We start from the raw sequence: 17,736 nt of genomic DNA, 5'->3' as shown, positions 1-17,736 counted from the left end.
AACTAAGTTACTAAGCTAGAACTGGAAACACGGTAGATGATTCCCAAATATCAGACTTTGAAATGACCACTAAAATGAGCAAATTTGAACAAAGACAGACTGTGATGCAAATACAGACTGTGATACAAACCATCCCCCTAACCACTACCCCCTTCCATGTTACGTTACCAGTTAAAGATTTAGGAAGAGGGTCATTCCACGTCAGTTCAACCAGGGCCCACGCACTTAGGTCTCAAAAAATTCTGAAAAAATTACCAGGTGTACCTATGTTACCTAGGAGACACACTGTAAAATTACTCTTATGTAAGATCAATACTTTCCAAGATACAGCCAGTTTTACAGGGGGAGGGGGTGTCGATTTTGCTCGGCCTCTTTTTTTGTCAAAGTTCACAATCCCACAGCACAAGAACTAAACCATGTAGGAGGCTCAAATTTTGCATGCTGGTACATAAATAGGAATAGTATGTAGCAAAATTGTCACGTTTGGTCTGGATAATCCTGCATGGTCATAGCTGTCCCTCAAAGTTGATACAAATTTTATTGGAGTTTTTGGCTGGGCTCTGTTTAAGCCTTCATAAGAGTACATATTTGTACTCAACATAGGCTCTTGATTTATTTTCCTTACTGAGATAAGTAGAAACACTCTCACAAAAACAATGAACAGAAAATAAATTCCTTCAGGGTCTGAACAGCAGACTTTACAAGTCTAAAAATCATTTTGGTTCTCATTTTCAGAGCACCCAAACACCTTGTGGGAATATACAAAGATTTTTTTAAATATTTTTTCTTTATTCTCCATGATCTTTTCTTTTTAAAAACACCAATTTGACTTATCTTATGCAAATCTTTCTTTTCACTATCCACCCTGAACATGGGCAAAATGCACCATTGACATCAATATGTTTTTGTATAGAGCTACCACAGGTTACTCTATACAACCACGGAAATGACAGTGTGGTGACTCTATATAAAACATATTGATGTCAATGGGGCATTTTGCCCATGTTCAGGTGAAAAATAAAAAGAAAGATTTGCATAAGACAAGTCAAATTGGTGTTTTCAAAAAAAGGGATCATGGAGAATAAAGAAAAAAAAACTATTTAAAAAAATCTTTGTATATTCCCAAAAGGTGTTTGGGTGCTCTGAAAATGATAACAAAAATGATTTTCAGACTTGTGAGGTCTGCTGTTCAGACCCTGAAGGGATTTATTTTCTGTTCATTGTTTTTGTGAGAGTGTTTCTACTTATCTCAGTAAGAAAAAATAAATTAAGAGCCTATGTTGAGTAAAAATATGTTTCTGAAGGCTTAAACAGAGCCCAGCCAAAACTCCAATAAAATTTGTATCAACTTTGAGGGACAGCTATGACCATGCAGGATTATACAGACCAAACGTGACGATTTTGTTACATACTATTCCTATTTATGTACCAGCATGCACAATTTGAGCCTCCTACATGGTTTAGTTCTTGGGCGCTGTGGGCTTGTGAACTTTGACAAAAAAGAGGCCCGAGCAAAATCGACACCCCTCTCCCTATAAAACTGGCTGTATCTTGAAAAGTATTGATCTTACATAAGAGTAATTTTACAGTGTGTCTCCTGGGTAACATAGGTACACCTGGTAATTTTTTCAGAATTTTTTGAGACCTAAGTGCGTGGGCCCTGGTTGAACTGACATGGAATGACCCAAGACTAATTTGATAGCTGCATATAAAAAAGTGTGCATCAATGGGATCCTCTCCAGACGGACCTGCAGAGCGAATTCAAATTTGTTAACAGATTTGTCTGGGTTCACCCAGGCTAATTGGGAGTTGTTGGGACGTACACAAAGCATCTTCTCTGAACATATCCTTTTGTAAACCCTCTGGTTACCAATTAAAGAAGGATATAACCAAATCATAATCCAAACAGCTGGTTTGTTGAGCAGAAGGAGAAAACAATGGCAACTAACCAACTGGACATCAGTGTACTCTTGCCTGAATGGTGAGAGATCAGCTTGGGACACTCTACTCATTCTGACCTTCATGTGTGTCCTTCTCTAGGACCCTCTGGCCCACCTGGACAGCCAGGGACATCAGGAAGACCTGGCAGGCCAGGGAACAGTGGACCACCTGGACAAGTTGGTAGGTTGTTCATATGGTTGGACAGGAAGGAAAGTGAGATCAGATGACCTCATAGACTTCTTTCTTACTGACAACAGTCTTGTGATCTAAACATGAAATAGACCATGATATAAATATATATTATACGAAGAGCAAACAAGCATCTATTTGAACCCCTGAGTGCAGTATACTTCCATATCAAAGATACTTTTACACCAAAGCTTTTCACTCTTATTTTACTATAAGAAGGTTTCAACAGAGGCTTTGGCAATGAATTCCTGTGATTTTTGTAAACAGTTATTGTCCACCCAGACACACATCACTGTCTTTGTACCCACAGGAGTGCCCGGCCCTCCCGGACTCGGTGGTCCCAAGGGCATGAAGGGAGATCCTGGGCGCGATGGCATCCCGGGGTGGCCAGGGCCCAAAGGAGAGTCAGGTAACACACTTCCAGTCGTTCACTTTCTCATGTGCTGTATGCTTTACATGTGCAGTGAAAGGAAGTCATGTTTCGCCACAGTCAGGCACACACATGATAGCATAAGGTTCATAAGGTTCATAATGCCTTTTATTCACCAAAACTTTCTGTGCTGTGGTATTACCAAAACTGCAGAAGTTAGCTGGGCTGAAGTGGGCAGAGCTGCAGGAAACTAAAATGTAGGCTTGACATTAATGCCAGCAGTGGACCATGCTCTCTCCACACATGATGGAATAAGGGTATATACTGCCTTGTCTTTTTTCACAAGGATCTGGACCATACCCACCTGGCCCAAGAGGACCGAAGGGCAGTCGAGGTGGGTAACACGTGCACACTGCTTCTTGACTTCACCTTAATTACCCCAATAAAGGTAGCTCCTACAACTATTAGAATAGTTCCTACAACGTTTCTACTCATGGAAGACTAATTATTACATTGTGTTGTGTCTGCCCCAACAATGAGCTTTTAGATCATCACTCACTTATTAGAAAAAATAAAGTTGGCAAGTACAGACAGATGAAATGTAGAAATTGGTGTGTTAGTAATAGTAAAAATAACCTCAGCCTTTCCATTATCTCTTTCCTCAGGACCCAAGGGTGATCCAGGCCCTCATGGCTATTCACAAAGTGGACCCCCTGGACCCTCGGGTGATACCGGGTTACCAGGACTTCCAGGACCGCCAGGGCCTCCAGGGCTAAAAGGAGACAGTAAATGCTGTAGGGATGGCGAGAAAGGACACCCAGGCTACCCTGGGCCACGTGGACCACAAGGTGAGAAGGAAATTCATTTAACTCATCAGGTTCTGTTGCTATGAAAAACACCTTGATCTCTTCACCATAATCATCACAGCAAATATCCTTATGGTGCTTTGAGCTTAGTGAACACAACCTTTTTGAAAGCAATCCTATGAGCAGAACCCCACATGACAACATCATGATTTTTTAAATGTTTTATTTGACAGAAAAAAAAAATCTAAAATAGGTAGGGGATGGTACATGAAAAAAATATCTAAAACAGGTAATGGATGGTACTTGAATACAAATTGTTATGCAAGCTGATCTGCTCTGTGTTTAGTTTCCCCCCATTCATGACTAAATGTCCTACACACCGCAGGGTATCCTGGCCCTAAAGGGGCTGCTGGGCCTCCAGGTCCAGGAACTCAAGGACAGAAGGGAGACGTGGGATATCCAGGACCTCCAGGGCATAAAGGGGCTCCAGGGAGCTTTGGTGCACACGGAATACCGGTCAGTTTCCCTAATACGAACAGAATGTAGGAAATAGTGTTTAAAATGATAGCACAAGTCTTCTTCACTTGATTTCATTGAAGTCAAATGTCTTTCGTCTGTTGCATGGTGTCAATTCAGGCTTGTGTGTATTTCTTACTGTATGTTCATAGTTCTTCCAGATGACAAATTGTCATGTATTCCTTTCTATGTAATCCATAATGTCTTCCTCACTGTGTAATATGCAGGGACGGATCATGGCTTGTGCCAAGTGTTCACGTGAACAGGGGCCCTGAGCTAATGAGGGCCCTCGGATTAAAAAAAAAATTGCCATGAATTTAGGCTAGATTATGCCCGGTGCTTCTGTCTGTTAATTTGCGGCACAAACTGAACCACTTGTGGGTAGATGAATGAAGTGGATTCCTGCAATGTTCATGAAAACAGCATAGCGATTGGATAGCCTAATAAATCGCGACTTGTTGTAGGCCTAACAGTAGCTTATATCGTAGCAAATAGCCTATGGTGATGCTGATGACAAATTTAAAATAGGCCTACATTTCACTCGTCTTGCTGGAGTGAGCGTATAATGTGGGCTGTTGCACAAAGAAATTAATTAGGGAGGTGATCTGCATCTCCATTTACCAAACGCTACAGTTTTGCTAACATCTCCACTGTCAACGTGAAATATGTCTCCATGCAAGGTAGTGTCAAGCAGCAGTGAAGTGAAAACCTTATCATGCAGGTAGCCAATGTTCACGTCACCTGAGTCAGACAGAAAAAGGGCCCTGCTTGCTCTGTCGGTCCGTTTAATGAAAAAGGTTGGGAACCCTTGCTGTAGACTGTTTAGACAGCAAAGCACACTGGGAGATTACAGCCTAATAATAAAAACAGCTGCTGGAATTTATTTCTGTGTGGGCCTGAGTTATAATATATGACATAATGTACTACATTTTCATTGTGCGAAATTGTGCACCAGCCTGCACAGAAAAAGCAAAGAGAGACGCGCTGGCTGCACACGCACATCACGTGCGTCGCCGTCAGGGGGAGGGGGGACCTTTTTTGCTATTGTGAACAGGGGGCAATATCTGTTTAATCCGTCCCTAGTAATATGGATAGTTACTTTTGGGGTAGAGTGAGTCTTCGTTTGAGCTCTGATTGGCTGATGACGTTGTGTGTTTCACAGGGGTCAGAAGGTCTCCAGGGTCCCCCTGGGCCTAGGGGTGATCCCGGACGGTCCGGGTCTCCAGGACTTCCAGGTAATGTCCAGAGGTCACAGGGTCATCACTCATTTAATTCTAAAGAACAGAACTGCTGAGGCCAACCTAAGATTTGTGGGTGTGAGCGTCTAATCATCCATCAATGAACAATGTAGAAATGAGATCTGTTGTAATTTCACCTGGCTGTACATTAAGGCTGTGCTGTATTTTATGTGTACAATATTATTGAATGAGGTCTCAATCCTTAATCCTGAGTTGCCATTTCATAGGTTCTCCTGGACCGTCCGGTGTGATTCCTGGTGTCAGAGGTCCTCCTGGCAGTCAAGGACCACCTGGACCTCCAGGCCTTCGGCCCCCGTCGTCGATCATACAGTACAAACTCACGCCTGGCGACATGGGCCCTCCAGGCGGGCCTGGCCCGGCCGGACCACCCGGCTACGAGGGACCACCCGGGAGTCCAGGACGGACAGGTGAGGCACCTTGACAGTCCACTCGCAGCAAGTTGTTTGCCATGCTGCAGTGCAGCGCACACTCAAGGTGAGCGAGTGAGAGCAATCCCAAAGGGGCTTCAGCTCATTTAGCTAATACAGCATCTGACTGAAAGCAAATCAGCTTGTGTGTTCTCAAGTGCACCCAGCTGAGCCCTAATCCTCCTAGATGTTGTTGAGTTCGACCGATTGAAGGCGGTTCTGAGTGGTTCCCGACACTTGACATTGGAACGGCATGAATTTAGATAACCTGAATGTCCTTCTGGCTGACAGGTCCTGCAGGGCCAAAGGGCTTGCCTGGCTATGTGCGCCCAGGACCTCAAGGTTTCCCAGGGAAAAAAGGAGACAAAGGACCTCCTGGCACCCCAGGTATGAAGCACACATACGCTGACATGTGCTATAATGCAGGGTAATAATATGTTTAATAATATATTTTCTGGATGCAGAAAATATGTTGTCATATGCTATAGCCGATTTTCTATGATCATGTGAACACAGGACAGGTGTGTATGTAATATTTGTTGAGTGTCTTGCAGTTGATATGCATATGCCCTGCCTATTGATGTGCAGCATGTCTGCCTGTGTGTCTCCCCTCAGGCCCTATTGGCTATGCAGGCCCCCCTGGTCGGAAAGGCCAGCGAGGTCCAGCCGGCTCTGGACGCTCGGCAATCCCTAATGTCTTCTTCCTGGCTCGACATAGCCAGAGTGCCCGTGTCCCTGACTGCCCCTATGGCACAACCCTTCTGCGCAGCGGCTACTCCCTGCTCTTCGTCCTCGCAGGAAAGAGAGGTCATGGGCAAGACCTGGGTAAGACGCGGGCCAATACATGCATGTCCACACACACGCACACGCACACACACACACACACACACACACACACACACACACTCTAGTATACTTATCTGTGTGTAATTTTCTTCTTGTCAGGTGCCATGGGTAGCTGTTTGCCCCGGTTCTCTCCCATACCTTTCCTCTTCTGTGAGCCAGACTCCACCTGCCACTATGCTGATCGCAGTTACAGCTCCTACTGGCTGTCCACAAACAAACCCATGCCAATGAGCATGGACGCTGTCAGTGGAAGCATTCTGTCGGAATACATCAGCAGGTCTCCAACAGCATCTCACAGAACACACACACACACACACACACACACACACACACACACACACACACACACACACACACACACACACACACACACACACACACACACACACTTCTTTACATACATGTGATTATGCACAAAGACATGATTTTATTTTATTTTTAAGGAAAGAAAGCATGATCGTGACAAAAGAGAACTTTTACACCCTCATGCTCTCTCTTTGGTCCACTCCCTCAGGTGCTCTGTGTGTGAGACTACATCTAACGTGATCGCCGTCCACAGCCAGTCCGCTGACGTGCCTGTCTGTCCTCTGGGCTGGCGCTCGCTATGGATTGGCTACTCCTTCGTCATGGTAAGAAAGCTGTTAAGTCACCGTGGCCATTTTTTTCAACTTCATACACAGGATGACACAGCCATCACCATCTATTTTGTCCCCGCTTACACACACACACACACAAGCACATGTCCTCCTCTTATCTTATAATACATATCCTCCCCTGTATCTTTTTCCCTATCTATTTACCTGCTCTTCTCTTTTGTCTGGTCCTCATTCCTCCTCTTCTCCATTCCATCTTTCTCTCTCTCTCTCTTTCACACACTCCTCACAGCAAACGGGTGACAGGGCTGAGGGCTCTGGCCAAGCCCTGATCTCTCCTGGCTCGTGTCTGGAGCACTTCCGCCAGGTGCCCTTCATCGAGTGCCATGAGAAAGGCACCTGTAACTACTTCCAGGATGCCTACAGCTACTGGCTGGCCACCCTGGACCCCCGACGCATGTTCAAGTGAGCATACGCTGCATGTGCATCAGTAGCTAGCACAGCTGCCTCCCAGTTCAATATTAAGGTGCCATGTCAACCTGCAACATGAGTTTGTTTTTGTTGTCTACGTGCTTTCACAGTAAACCAGTGGCCAAGACTGTGAAGGGTGAATGGCTGAAGAGTGTCATCAGTCGCTGCAATGTCTGCATGAAGCTAAAATGAGACATTACACACACACACATACACACACACACAAACAAGTACACAAACGCACTCGCACAGACACACACACACACACACACACACACACACACACACACACACACACACACACACACACACACACACACACACATTGTAAAGACAACTGTTTTTAACACAGACACACACACACACACAAGGGTGAATGGCTGAAGAGTGTCATCAGTCGCTGCAATGTCTGTATGAAGCTAAAATGAGACATAACACACACACACACACACAAACACACACACACACACACACACACACACACACATTGTAAAGACAACTGTTTTAACACAGACACACACACACACAAGGGTGAATGGCTGAAGAGTGTCATCAGTCGCTGCAATGTCTGTATGAAGCTAAAATGAGACATAACACACACACACACACACAAACACACACACACACACACACACACACACACACACACACACACACACACACACACACATTGTGAAGACAAATGCTTTTATGAAGTCATGGTCAGATTTGGAAATCAGATAGTCAATAATGAGTTTCAGTGAATTTCTGTCATGGATTTGTTACTGTAAGCCTTTCTTAGTTGTATGGTCATTATAACTAACATGTATACATTTGCTTTAAATTTTATGAGGATTTCTTTGTCTTTGTTATGTCCAAATTAATCTTTTCATTCTGTATTAGGTGTAAAGCAGTATTGTACTTGTAAATAAAATTGCTGTTATGTTTGGGACTAAAGTCTTTGACTTTGAAGCTTAAAAAGTTGTGATTGGGCTATCTCAGGCATGTGACCATTATCTATGTCTTCATTATAGATATCGAGAATGTTGCTAGACATGTTGCTTAACCAGACACCACACTGCTTTCTCACATCCTGTTTTATATCTACAGTATTATACCGCCTTCAGAAAATTTCTTCTAAAATGTGCAAAAAAGGTTTTAAAGAATAAATTCCACTTCAAACTACATGTTGATTCATGATTCAAGTCAGTTCCATTCACACCTGTTGATCACTCTTTAATCTTGTGTATAGTGTACAGTATATTCAGTGCTCTGATGTGTCATTTTATAGTGAAAGTGCTGTGTAACGTATTGTATTTCATTGTTAGGTTCCATTTAATTGAGGGGCTTGGGTGAAGGGTGAGAGGATGCCATGTCCTCTTTACTCTCCCTGTCACTGAGGAAGCTCATAATGTCTCCATTCCCCTTGGCTGGATGGTGATAATCACAAGGCCAATTGGCCCCAGAGGCGCAGTAACCTCATGCCACTTATTATTCCCAGTTATCAATCTCCCCACAGCACTGACACGGAGCAATGGGAAGTGTGCCCATTGGAATGTCATAGTACAAGCGCCTGATTTAAAAAAGCATCTCCTCTATGGTGTGCAAACCTCTCGGCACATGCAAAAGTTCAGTATTTATGGCCCGCCAATTGCTTGTTGTCTGGCTAAGACTTTTTTTTTATAGTGGAATAGCATAGATGCGCTCCGACTTGCAGCTGCTTGTCCTAGTTAGATTAACATTTGTATGTTGACGTTCAAAGTGTTTTGAATTATGCTTTCACTTGAATATTCCATGGGGAAGTTACTAGTGACAGTCTTTTGTCTATATTATGTCTGGAAAGAATGTCATATAAGTGCATGTAATAGAATGCAAAAAGTATTTTTTATGGCATCAGTTACAAATTACCATAATATATGAATGTTACCAATCATATAAGATTTATATATTTCAAAATATATCTGCTACTTAGCCACACATTGTGCTGCCAGATTTTTTTCTTTGTGGTCACACATGCATTACTGTTGGCATTTCCTGGAAAACATGTAGTCCAAGTTTAATTGTAATAAAAATCACAAACTGGAAGCACATTCCATTGTTGAGCCATGATGAAAGGGCCATTTCTGTGACTAAGACATATTTCCAAGAAACATTTACCCGTGCTATGTGCATCCACACAGATTTTATGACCAAGGCATTTCTTCCATGAGGTCACAGAAAAATTACCCGTGTGCCATTAACGCTAATTAGCTTATGCAAGGTGACTGCACACAGGGGAGTCTCTAGGGACGTAGTGTAGCACTAATATTTGTAGACCTCTGGCATCATTGGGCGTCGGTATGTTGTGATGTCTCCATGAGGCAGAACGCCAGTGCCACACTCCCATCGTCGGCGAACCTTGTCAAATTAGGGAAAGCATGATGGAAAATATCGTGCAGTTTACCTTACCAATTTACCGACAGCTCCTCATGGATGGCATTGCTTTTTATGTTTGGTTGCGTTTGTTCTCATAGGATGGCACTGAACCATGTAATTGTGTTTTACAACTAACTTGAATTATAGTATGACGTCATGACACTTGTATAAAGCCAGCTGCAAGGCCACATGTAGCATCACCAAATGAACCAAACTTTCCACTGCAATCCCCATTTCGCCTTAGATACCACAAGAATGCATACTTCTAAGATTCTTTGCGCTGCTATCATGGTCTGTCTGTCTTTGATTGTTGACGGAACGTCCTTCGGTCGTTCACAGATGCTGTCAAAATCATTTGGCAGGGAATCCCTTCCTGGTCATAGAAACAAAGAGGTAAGCTATTTAAAATACATTTTATTCACTATTGTCGGCTTGTACGTTTGTAGACTTTGTAGAAGGGATCACCAACTTCCTGGAATCCCCATATGGAGCTCTCCAGGGTGCTGATCAGGTTCATTCTTTTTTGCGAGTTGTTTAACTTTGAAAGGATCTGGATTCTTAAATAGCAATGGCAAAACAGATCAATGGGCATTTGTTTTAGTCATATTTCGCTAATTATACTAAATATGCCAGGTGCATATCGGGTTGTTTCCATGTTATTACATAAGTGTTAACATCTTATGATAATATTACCTGTTAATAGCAGATCTGGCAAGTTTTGGCGTTTGAAGAGTTTATTGATGGATCAATCAACCTTCCATTGTAGCCTAATGGAAAGAATTTACAGAGGCAGTAACAGTTCTAACTGCATTTCTTTCTCTAGGTATCCACTACATTCAGCACTCTGGAAATGCTCATGATTATCTTCAAGCCAGACAGCGGAACGCGGGCGAGTGAAAATTTAGTCCAGAAGAGTGAGGAAGGCAAGAGGGCGCTGATGAGGCGGGAAGATTCGGACATGACAAAGGAGGAGAGCAAAAGGAAATTCGATAAGAAAGGATGTCGATTTGTGTTCTACTGGAAGTCATGGGCAAGCTGCAAATAATATTAATGGTTTGTATTGCCATATAATGAAATGAAAACTTCAAAATCTTAAAATTGTGTTTTGGTTTTAATTGATTTAATTAATTTAATTTAATTTTACAATTGACATTGTAAAAAGTGTCACATTAATCAGTATGAACCAGTGCTTTTACTTACACTCTAAAACGGCAAATCAGCAAATACAACGTTTTTAGAAACACTAAATGCTAAAAAAAAAAGGAAATTGGTGTTTTTGTTATACATGAAACAGGCCCTAAAAGCAATTCACTATGAAATTCCATGAAAAACAGAACTCGATAATCTCTCCAGTTATGCCTATATATTTATTTTAAGTTGATGAGTTAAGAAGATTTTATAGGTGAAGAAAAGCTATAAATGCTTGTGTACAGTTGACAAATTAGTCCCTAGTGACATCAATATTTAACCCTTTTTGCTTGGGAACCGGCTGATTCCAATTCGGTCAATGGGACTACCAAATCCAGTGTGGATTCTGCTCCTGGGGGTGTTAACTCCAGTCTTAGCAGAGTCTCCTGGCAGACTGTCTCTGATACTTGGCTGGTCAGTTGAGGTGCTGCTCCCAGTCTTTGTTTGGTCAACAGGGTCACTTTCAGTAATCCTGGCCAGGTCGGCCTGACTGGTGTGTCTGCTCCTGACCTGGGTGAAAGTGGTCTTCGATTGATCAACTTGACCATTCCTTCTCTTCTGGCCTCCTTTTATCCTCCTGTGTAAGAGAGATGCTTCAGCTAATAAAAACCCACAGAGAGATCTGGTTTCATCTATTATATCTCATGGCTTTGCGATTGTCAGTGGACTCAACTAGAATGTCTCTGGTTTGTTGTTTTGTTTCCATTGTAAGGCTTAACACACTGAGCTGTAACCCCCCATCTTTGGCTAATTGGATTACATGAAACAGGCCCATTGTTTTATTCATAGACCTGGAAGGACAGCACAACCCTTCTACACGGTGCTAAAATTCCATGATGGCCATTCTATTCATAGGGACCAACAGATGTTCCGTGTGGAGGTTTTATCGGGTAGGGAATTGTTTTGAGTATCCGAGGCTCCACCATAAACAGTGGACATTAATATCTATAATTTGCCCCTGTCTCCTATGAAACAACAGTTGGGTTGGTTACCTTTGTCGGCTTCTCTTGGGGTCCACAGGGCTGATGGATAAGCGGTCTAGTGGCGTGTTACTTCCAGGGAAGCTCTCTGTCCTCCGGGGGGCCACAACGTCCCCTGAATGACTTTGCTGTGGTGCAGTGTCACCCGGCATAATGGGCTTACTGGGCCAAGCATGGGACTCCGACTGGCTCTGCAGACAGAATACATTATGATAAATTGTATGTCAAATTCACCAACCATGTCACAAACTCCCTTTTAACATGCAATAGGTATAAAACACCATCAGAGCCATCAGTTATCCTGGTGTAATTACATTACCCTAATGTCCACCCAGCTCCACACATGAGCCACCATTGAAAGTCCAATGCCTATTATGATCCATCATTAAGACAAGATCACAGAGGGCAGCAGATCTTCATGAATCTAAGGTATCATGAGAGTTCATTAAGATCTGCTGGGGTGCATCTGTGTTTGTACCCCCTCTGTTATAACAGTGGATTTATTTGTTTGATAAGTAAAATTACAGAAATAAACACACCTACTCTTTAGGCATTGTTTCAACAGTTAGGCATTTGATTGGAAAGCTACCTTTACCCACACAAACTATGTTTTTGTTTGTTTGTTTTACATGATACAAGCTACAAGCTAGATGGTCTGTTTGATGCTCATTAGCTTTGTAAACTAATGACATGACCTTGCCATCCCCAGTCAGGTCAGTACGTGTTGCCCTAGCTGAGAGTTGCATGTGGCTGTCTGGGTGTGACTGTACCTGTGGGGGGGTATCTGGCTGGTCCTCTTGGAGAGGGAGAGCGACCACAGGCAGACAGCAGAGGAACAGCCAGTTCCAGCGCAGCATCTACAAGATATGCACATTTACCTGCACTGGCCACCGAGACATGTACACTTGGGGACAATTACAGGAAATATACAGGAAAGTAGCATATGTCATATGTAGCTTATAGCATATGTCATATGTCTCACTTCTAAAACAGTGTACGTTCTGACATACCGTACACACACACACACACACACACACACACACACACACACACACACACACACACACACACACACACAAAAGGAAGTTGGATACATAGGGGGCTTAAATCTGCATATTCTTATGTTTGTTTGCCATTTACGCAGCACAAACTGATCTGCATGTCAACACATCACCTGTACTGTTGCTCTTACGTGTCAGCGACATGGAGGATGTGCATTGAACTATCTCCCTGGCCTGGCTTGCCCCCACCCCTTTGGCAGTGACATGCGCCCGGCTCTGACGTCCCTTCTTCGTTAAAAAGGTCAAACTGATGGAAATAATGCGGCTATTTTTGACCAGAGTGACCCTCCAGTTCCCAGGAGCGTCCTCATGTGAGCAGGGACGCTCTTAGCACACAGATCACCCCAATCATCAGTACATTAGGACTGGGCATGTCAAACACTGGTCGGCTGTCCAAGCAGACGGTGTTAATGAACTAAACACTGATTGACAATCACCAGAGATGGCTTAAAGGGACATGTCACACTGATGGCTGCCTGCGTGCAATCTCTCCATCTCTTTCTGGGCTACTCATCTGTAGCATCACAAGCAGAGCAAAAGGGCACCCACTACATGGTGGGAAACCCCTGGCGGTTTGTTGATAGAGGACACAAGGTAGAGTTAGTTTATATGTACTGGGCATCATATTTTTTTTTTAGTTTAGTAGTTTAGTTTTATTTTATTTTTTCAGTTTTTCTCTCATCTTGGCTTCTACACTGTAAAGTGCATTCAAAGATAACATAGTTGGATCCATAAGACCATTATTTGTTAAATGAACAATTTGGCCTTTCTGACCACATGGATCATATGCTGGAAAAGTCCTCACCGTGTCCTTTGAATTAGCTTTTTGGTTTTCACACATGACTTCTCACCTACATAAACTCCACACATGATATCTCAGTGAAACTGTCACAGAGTAATAATTCACTAGGTGCAGTTAATGAAAGCAAAATATACATCCAGAATTCATACTGCATCTAACAGAAACACATATATATCCTATATTAATAGATCTTTTCAAATACTAATTTATTTCATATATCTCACAAAGATACAGATACACACACACACACACACACATACACACACACACACACACACACACACACACACACACACACACACACACACACAGAGAAGCATAGACACACAGAGAAACATTCAGAAACATGCACCAAAACCTCATACACAGCGTACCTTCTCTTCCGGACAAACTCAGCTGATGGAATTCCAGTTGTTTGAAATTGTGAGTGTTGTTCTTTCCCTCTCTATGTTCATGTCCGCTTCACCGGAGCCGTTTTATAGGCTAGACTAAAGCCTGTCCACACCAATCAGCATCCTCAGCTCCAACACCATCATCATTTCCTGTTGTCCAGTGATCTCTGGACGTTGTCTCACTGTCCATGTGACAGTTTGCAGTTCCTAATATTTGTTTTTGTTTTTTTTCCTCTAGTGTCTGTCTGTGTGCTGATATACAATGCACAAGCATGTACCTACGGCTGCATGTGTGCATGTGTGCATGTGTGTGTGTGTGTATGACTGTGTGTGTGCGTGAGTGTGTGCGGATGTATGTGTGTCTTCAGAAGTGTGGCTATCTGTCTGCGTCTGCCCGCCCTAGGACATTGATAGTCTCGAGACTGCAGACAAACTGTAAGTCAGGGTGACTGCGGGGCCCCATTCTTTTAATAGATTTCATAATCAGAGCCAGGGTGTGTCTGAACGAGGATGACCTTTCGATGGCTCTGCATGTGCTAATAAAATCACACTCCGAGTGTAAGCAGCACATGAGACGGCGGGGGGACTGCACCCTTCGCTGAGCTGCCAGGGCAGTGGACAGGGGACAGCGGACAGCCCCGTGCGAGAGCCACACAGTCTCATCACATGGCCAAAGACTGCACCCGTACCGTCAGGACTCCTGTATGTCACCTTTATGTTAAGTTAATGCAAAAATAAAAGTATAAAAATATTGAATGTTTGCTTGAAGCCTCAGTCAGTCAGAAATGTGTTTTTTAGTAGATTTTTGAGGTGTGTCTTTGGTCCTGTGCAGCGTGCTTTGACTGACACTGAGAGAAGCCAGAGAGGGGGCCTCTGTCTCACCAGCAGAGGGAGTTTATGCTCCAAAGATTCCTGCTAACGTCTTCACCAAAATCCCTGTCTCTGCCTAAAAGTGCCTGATAAGTAAATTCTTCAGTGCTAATATGTATGGCAGTTTTAGAAGCATTCATTTGAAATGCTAGCCTGGTGTGCCAGACCGGGTGCGTCTAGATTTCTAGGTTAATGAAACACCTTTCTTTTGCTTACTTTTACTTGTGCTTACTTTTACTTGTGCTGCTTACTTATTTGGTGCATATTAAATTGGTGTGTGTCTCTCTCTCTCCCTCTCTCTCTCTCTCTCTCTCTCTCTCTCTCTCTCTCTCTCTGTGTGTCTTTGCATGTGTCTGTATGAGTGAAAGGGAGTGGGTGTGAACATGGAGTATCATAAGAGTTTTTAAAAATATGCAAAATATATCAGTGGAGACCTAACTCAATTAATTAGCAATGAAATCAGTGAATGTGTTAATAATTCAGACTCTGCACTAAAGCATGCATAATGGAGAACATGAATGCCTCAATCCTGTAAAATATCACTGACTCATGTCTTTGGAAAATCCCATCAATTCCCTCTCCTGTCTTTTTTCTCCGCTTGCCTCTGTTAAGTCCCATTTTTTTGTTTCCTTGGCATTCTCTCTTCCATTCTCTTGGATGTTGCCTTCTCTGACCTCTAAGCTATCGGCATCCTACAAAAGTGAGATGTCTTCAAATGGGACAGCGCAGAGTGAAGGCTTGTCTACCAGCAATGCACTGCATTTTTAAAAGATGCTTTTAGCCTGGGGCGTAGAAAAAAAACTTTTGGGTGTTATTGAGCAGAATCACACCTACTTTCAAAGAGAATGGAAGGAAGCATCTCTGATCTGGCCTGTACCCGAGCCTGTTTGTTATCTCAGGGTTAGCTCTGCTGTTCCAATGTTCAATTTGTGAATCCAAGTCTCATCATTAACTAAACCAGTTTATTGGGTGGTATACACCTCATATATTTTAATCTGAGTACATGTTGTGATTAACCTTTAAACACTGTTCGTTGCTACCGCCCTTAATTTACTGTTCGCGGTCAAATTTGACCGAACAGTTTTAACTGCTCTTAAATACCAATACCATGACAAAAAGTATTATTTAATAGAACATTATTATAAACAGACCCTTATTAGAACATTAACATCCACATCATGTGTGTTTGTGTGTGTGTGTTTCTGTATGTGCGTGAATGTGTGCGGACACTGTGGTTCACATGCACAGTGGCAACATGACAACATGAACTGACAACATGAACTGTGTGTGTGTGTGTGTGTGTGTGAGAGAGAGAGAGAGAGAGAGAGAGAAAGAGAGAGAGAGAGAGAGTGTGTGTGTGTGTGTGTCTGTTTGTGTGTCTGTTTGTTTGTGTGGGTGTGAGTGTTTCCATGTGTGAAAAATGCATGTGTGTGCAAACATTGGTGGTTTTCCTGCACATGTGGCAACATGACAACATGAACTGTGTGTGTGTGTGTGTGTGTGTGTGTGTGTGTGTGTGTGTGTATGTGTGTGTCTGTTTGTGTGTGTGTGTGTGTGTGGGGGGGGGGTGTGTTTCTGTTTTGCATGCATGCCTGTGTGTGCGAACATTGGTGGTTCACATGCACAAGTGGCAACATGACAACATGAACTGTGTGTGTGTGTGTGTGTGTGTGTGTGTTATGTGTGTGTGAGTGGGTGTACATGTGTGTGTGTCTGTTTATGGGTGTGTGGGTGGGTGTTTCTGTTCACCCCTTCACGTATGTGCGTGAATGCCTGTGCGGACATTGGTGGTTCACACGTACAAGTGGCAACATGAACTGACAACATGTACTGAGTGTGTGTGTGTGTGTGTGTGTGTGTGTGTGTGTGTCTGTGAGTGGGTGTACATGTGTGTGTACTGTATGTGTGTCTGTTTGTGTGTGTGTCTCCTGGATGAAATGTATACTCTTTCCCATTAATTTCCTATGGCGGTCATTTTTTACCGTAAACAAAAAAAGTGTTTCTACGTTGAATAAATCACTCAAAATTCAAAGAAAGTAGTCAAAATAAATTCTATGTGTTCAAAAGCCTTTTGTGAAGGATATCATAAGATCTTGAGGCAATCTGATGAAAAATGCCATATTTATGGTACAGGGAATGAGTAAATTGGTCATTTTTGACCGGAACAGTGTTAGAAGGTTAATGTTATAGAAATGTTTGTTACAAAATCTGAATCTTATATTATCATGAGGATATTATCTTTATTACTGAATAAACATATGTATGTGCTTTAACAAACAATACGTTTTGATTTTGCTCAAACTCCACTAACCTGCCATTATAAGCATCATGCTCTAAATTTAGCTCCAATAGCTCAAACAGCTGGCCCTGATGCATAGTTAACTGGACAGGTCTTCCACTGACTGACTCTCATACTGTCCACGTCTTTGATTTGCCTCAGGCATGGTTCCCTAAAGGAGACCAGGGCTTTAGTCAGCCTCTCGGGGACTTGGGGCAAAGGCAGGGCACTGTTGGAATAGCAGTTTCCTGTCCCTCAGACTGTGGGTGGGTAGAGGCCTAGCGATGGCCTGAAGCATATGAGAAAGCACCGTTGCTCCACAGTCCCAATCAAGCAGACTCAAGCGTTTAACAGTTTGTGATTGGAGTTGGAA

General features: G+C 43.0%; 1 protein-coding gene across 1 annotated transcript in view; it reads left to right on the top strand.

The window, feature by feature from the left end:
- Positions 1–7,658, top strand: part of LOC125293465 (collagen alpha-5(IV) chain-like) — a 35,586-nt gene extending 27,928 nt beyond the window's left edge. The window contains exons 38-50 of the mRNA XM_048241389.1: positions 2,041–2,121; positions 2,441–2,539; positions 2,847–2,894; positions 3,166–3,348; positions 3,692–3,822; positions 4,985–5,057; positions 5,288–5,488; positions 5,780–5,875; positions 6,104–6,313; positions 6,434–6,611; positions 6,849–6,963; positions 7,220–7,392; positions 7,509–7,658. Coding sequence (XP_048097346.1) covers positions 2,041–2,121; positions 2,441–2,539; positions 2,847–2,894; positions 3,166–3,348; positions 3,692–3,822; positions 4,985–5,057; positions 5,288–5,488; positions 5,780–5,875; positions 6,104–6,313; positions 6,434–6,611; positions 6,849–6,963; positions 7,220–7,392; positions 7,509–7,590 — 1,670 coding nt within the window. The 3' untranslated portion in view covers positions 7,591–7,658. The remainder of the gene's footprint in view (positions 1–2,040; positions 2,122–2,440; positions 2,540–2,846; positions 2,895–3,165; positions 3,349–3,691; positions 3,823–4,984; positions 5,058–5,287; positions 5,489–5,779; positions 5,876–6,103; positions 6,314–6,433; positions 6,612–6,848; positions 6,964–7,219; positions 7,393–7,508) is intronic.
- Positions 7,659–17,736: the final 10,078 nt, after the last annotated feature.

The sequence above is a fragment of the Alosa alosa genome, chromosome 1 (genome assembly GCF_017589495.1).
Source record: "Alosa alosa isolate M-15738 ecotype Scorff River chromosome 1, AALO_Geno_1.1, whole genome shotgun sequence".
In the NCBI taxonomy this organism is placed as follows: domain Eukaryota; kingdom Metazoa; phylum Chordata; class Actinopteri; order Clupeiformes; family Clupeidae; genus Alosa; species Alosa alosa.
Note: the sequence above shows the minus strand (reverse complement) of the source record. Positions and strands in the feature narration are given on the sequence as shown.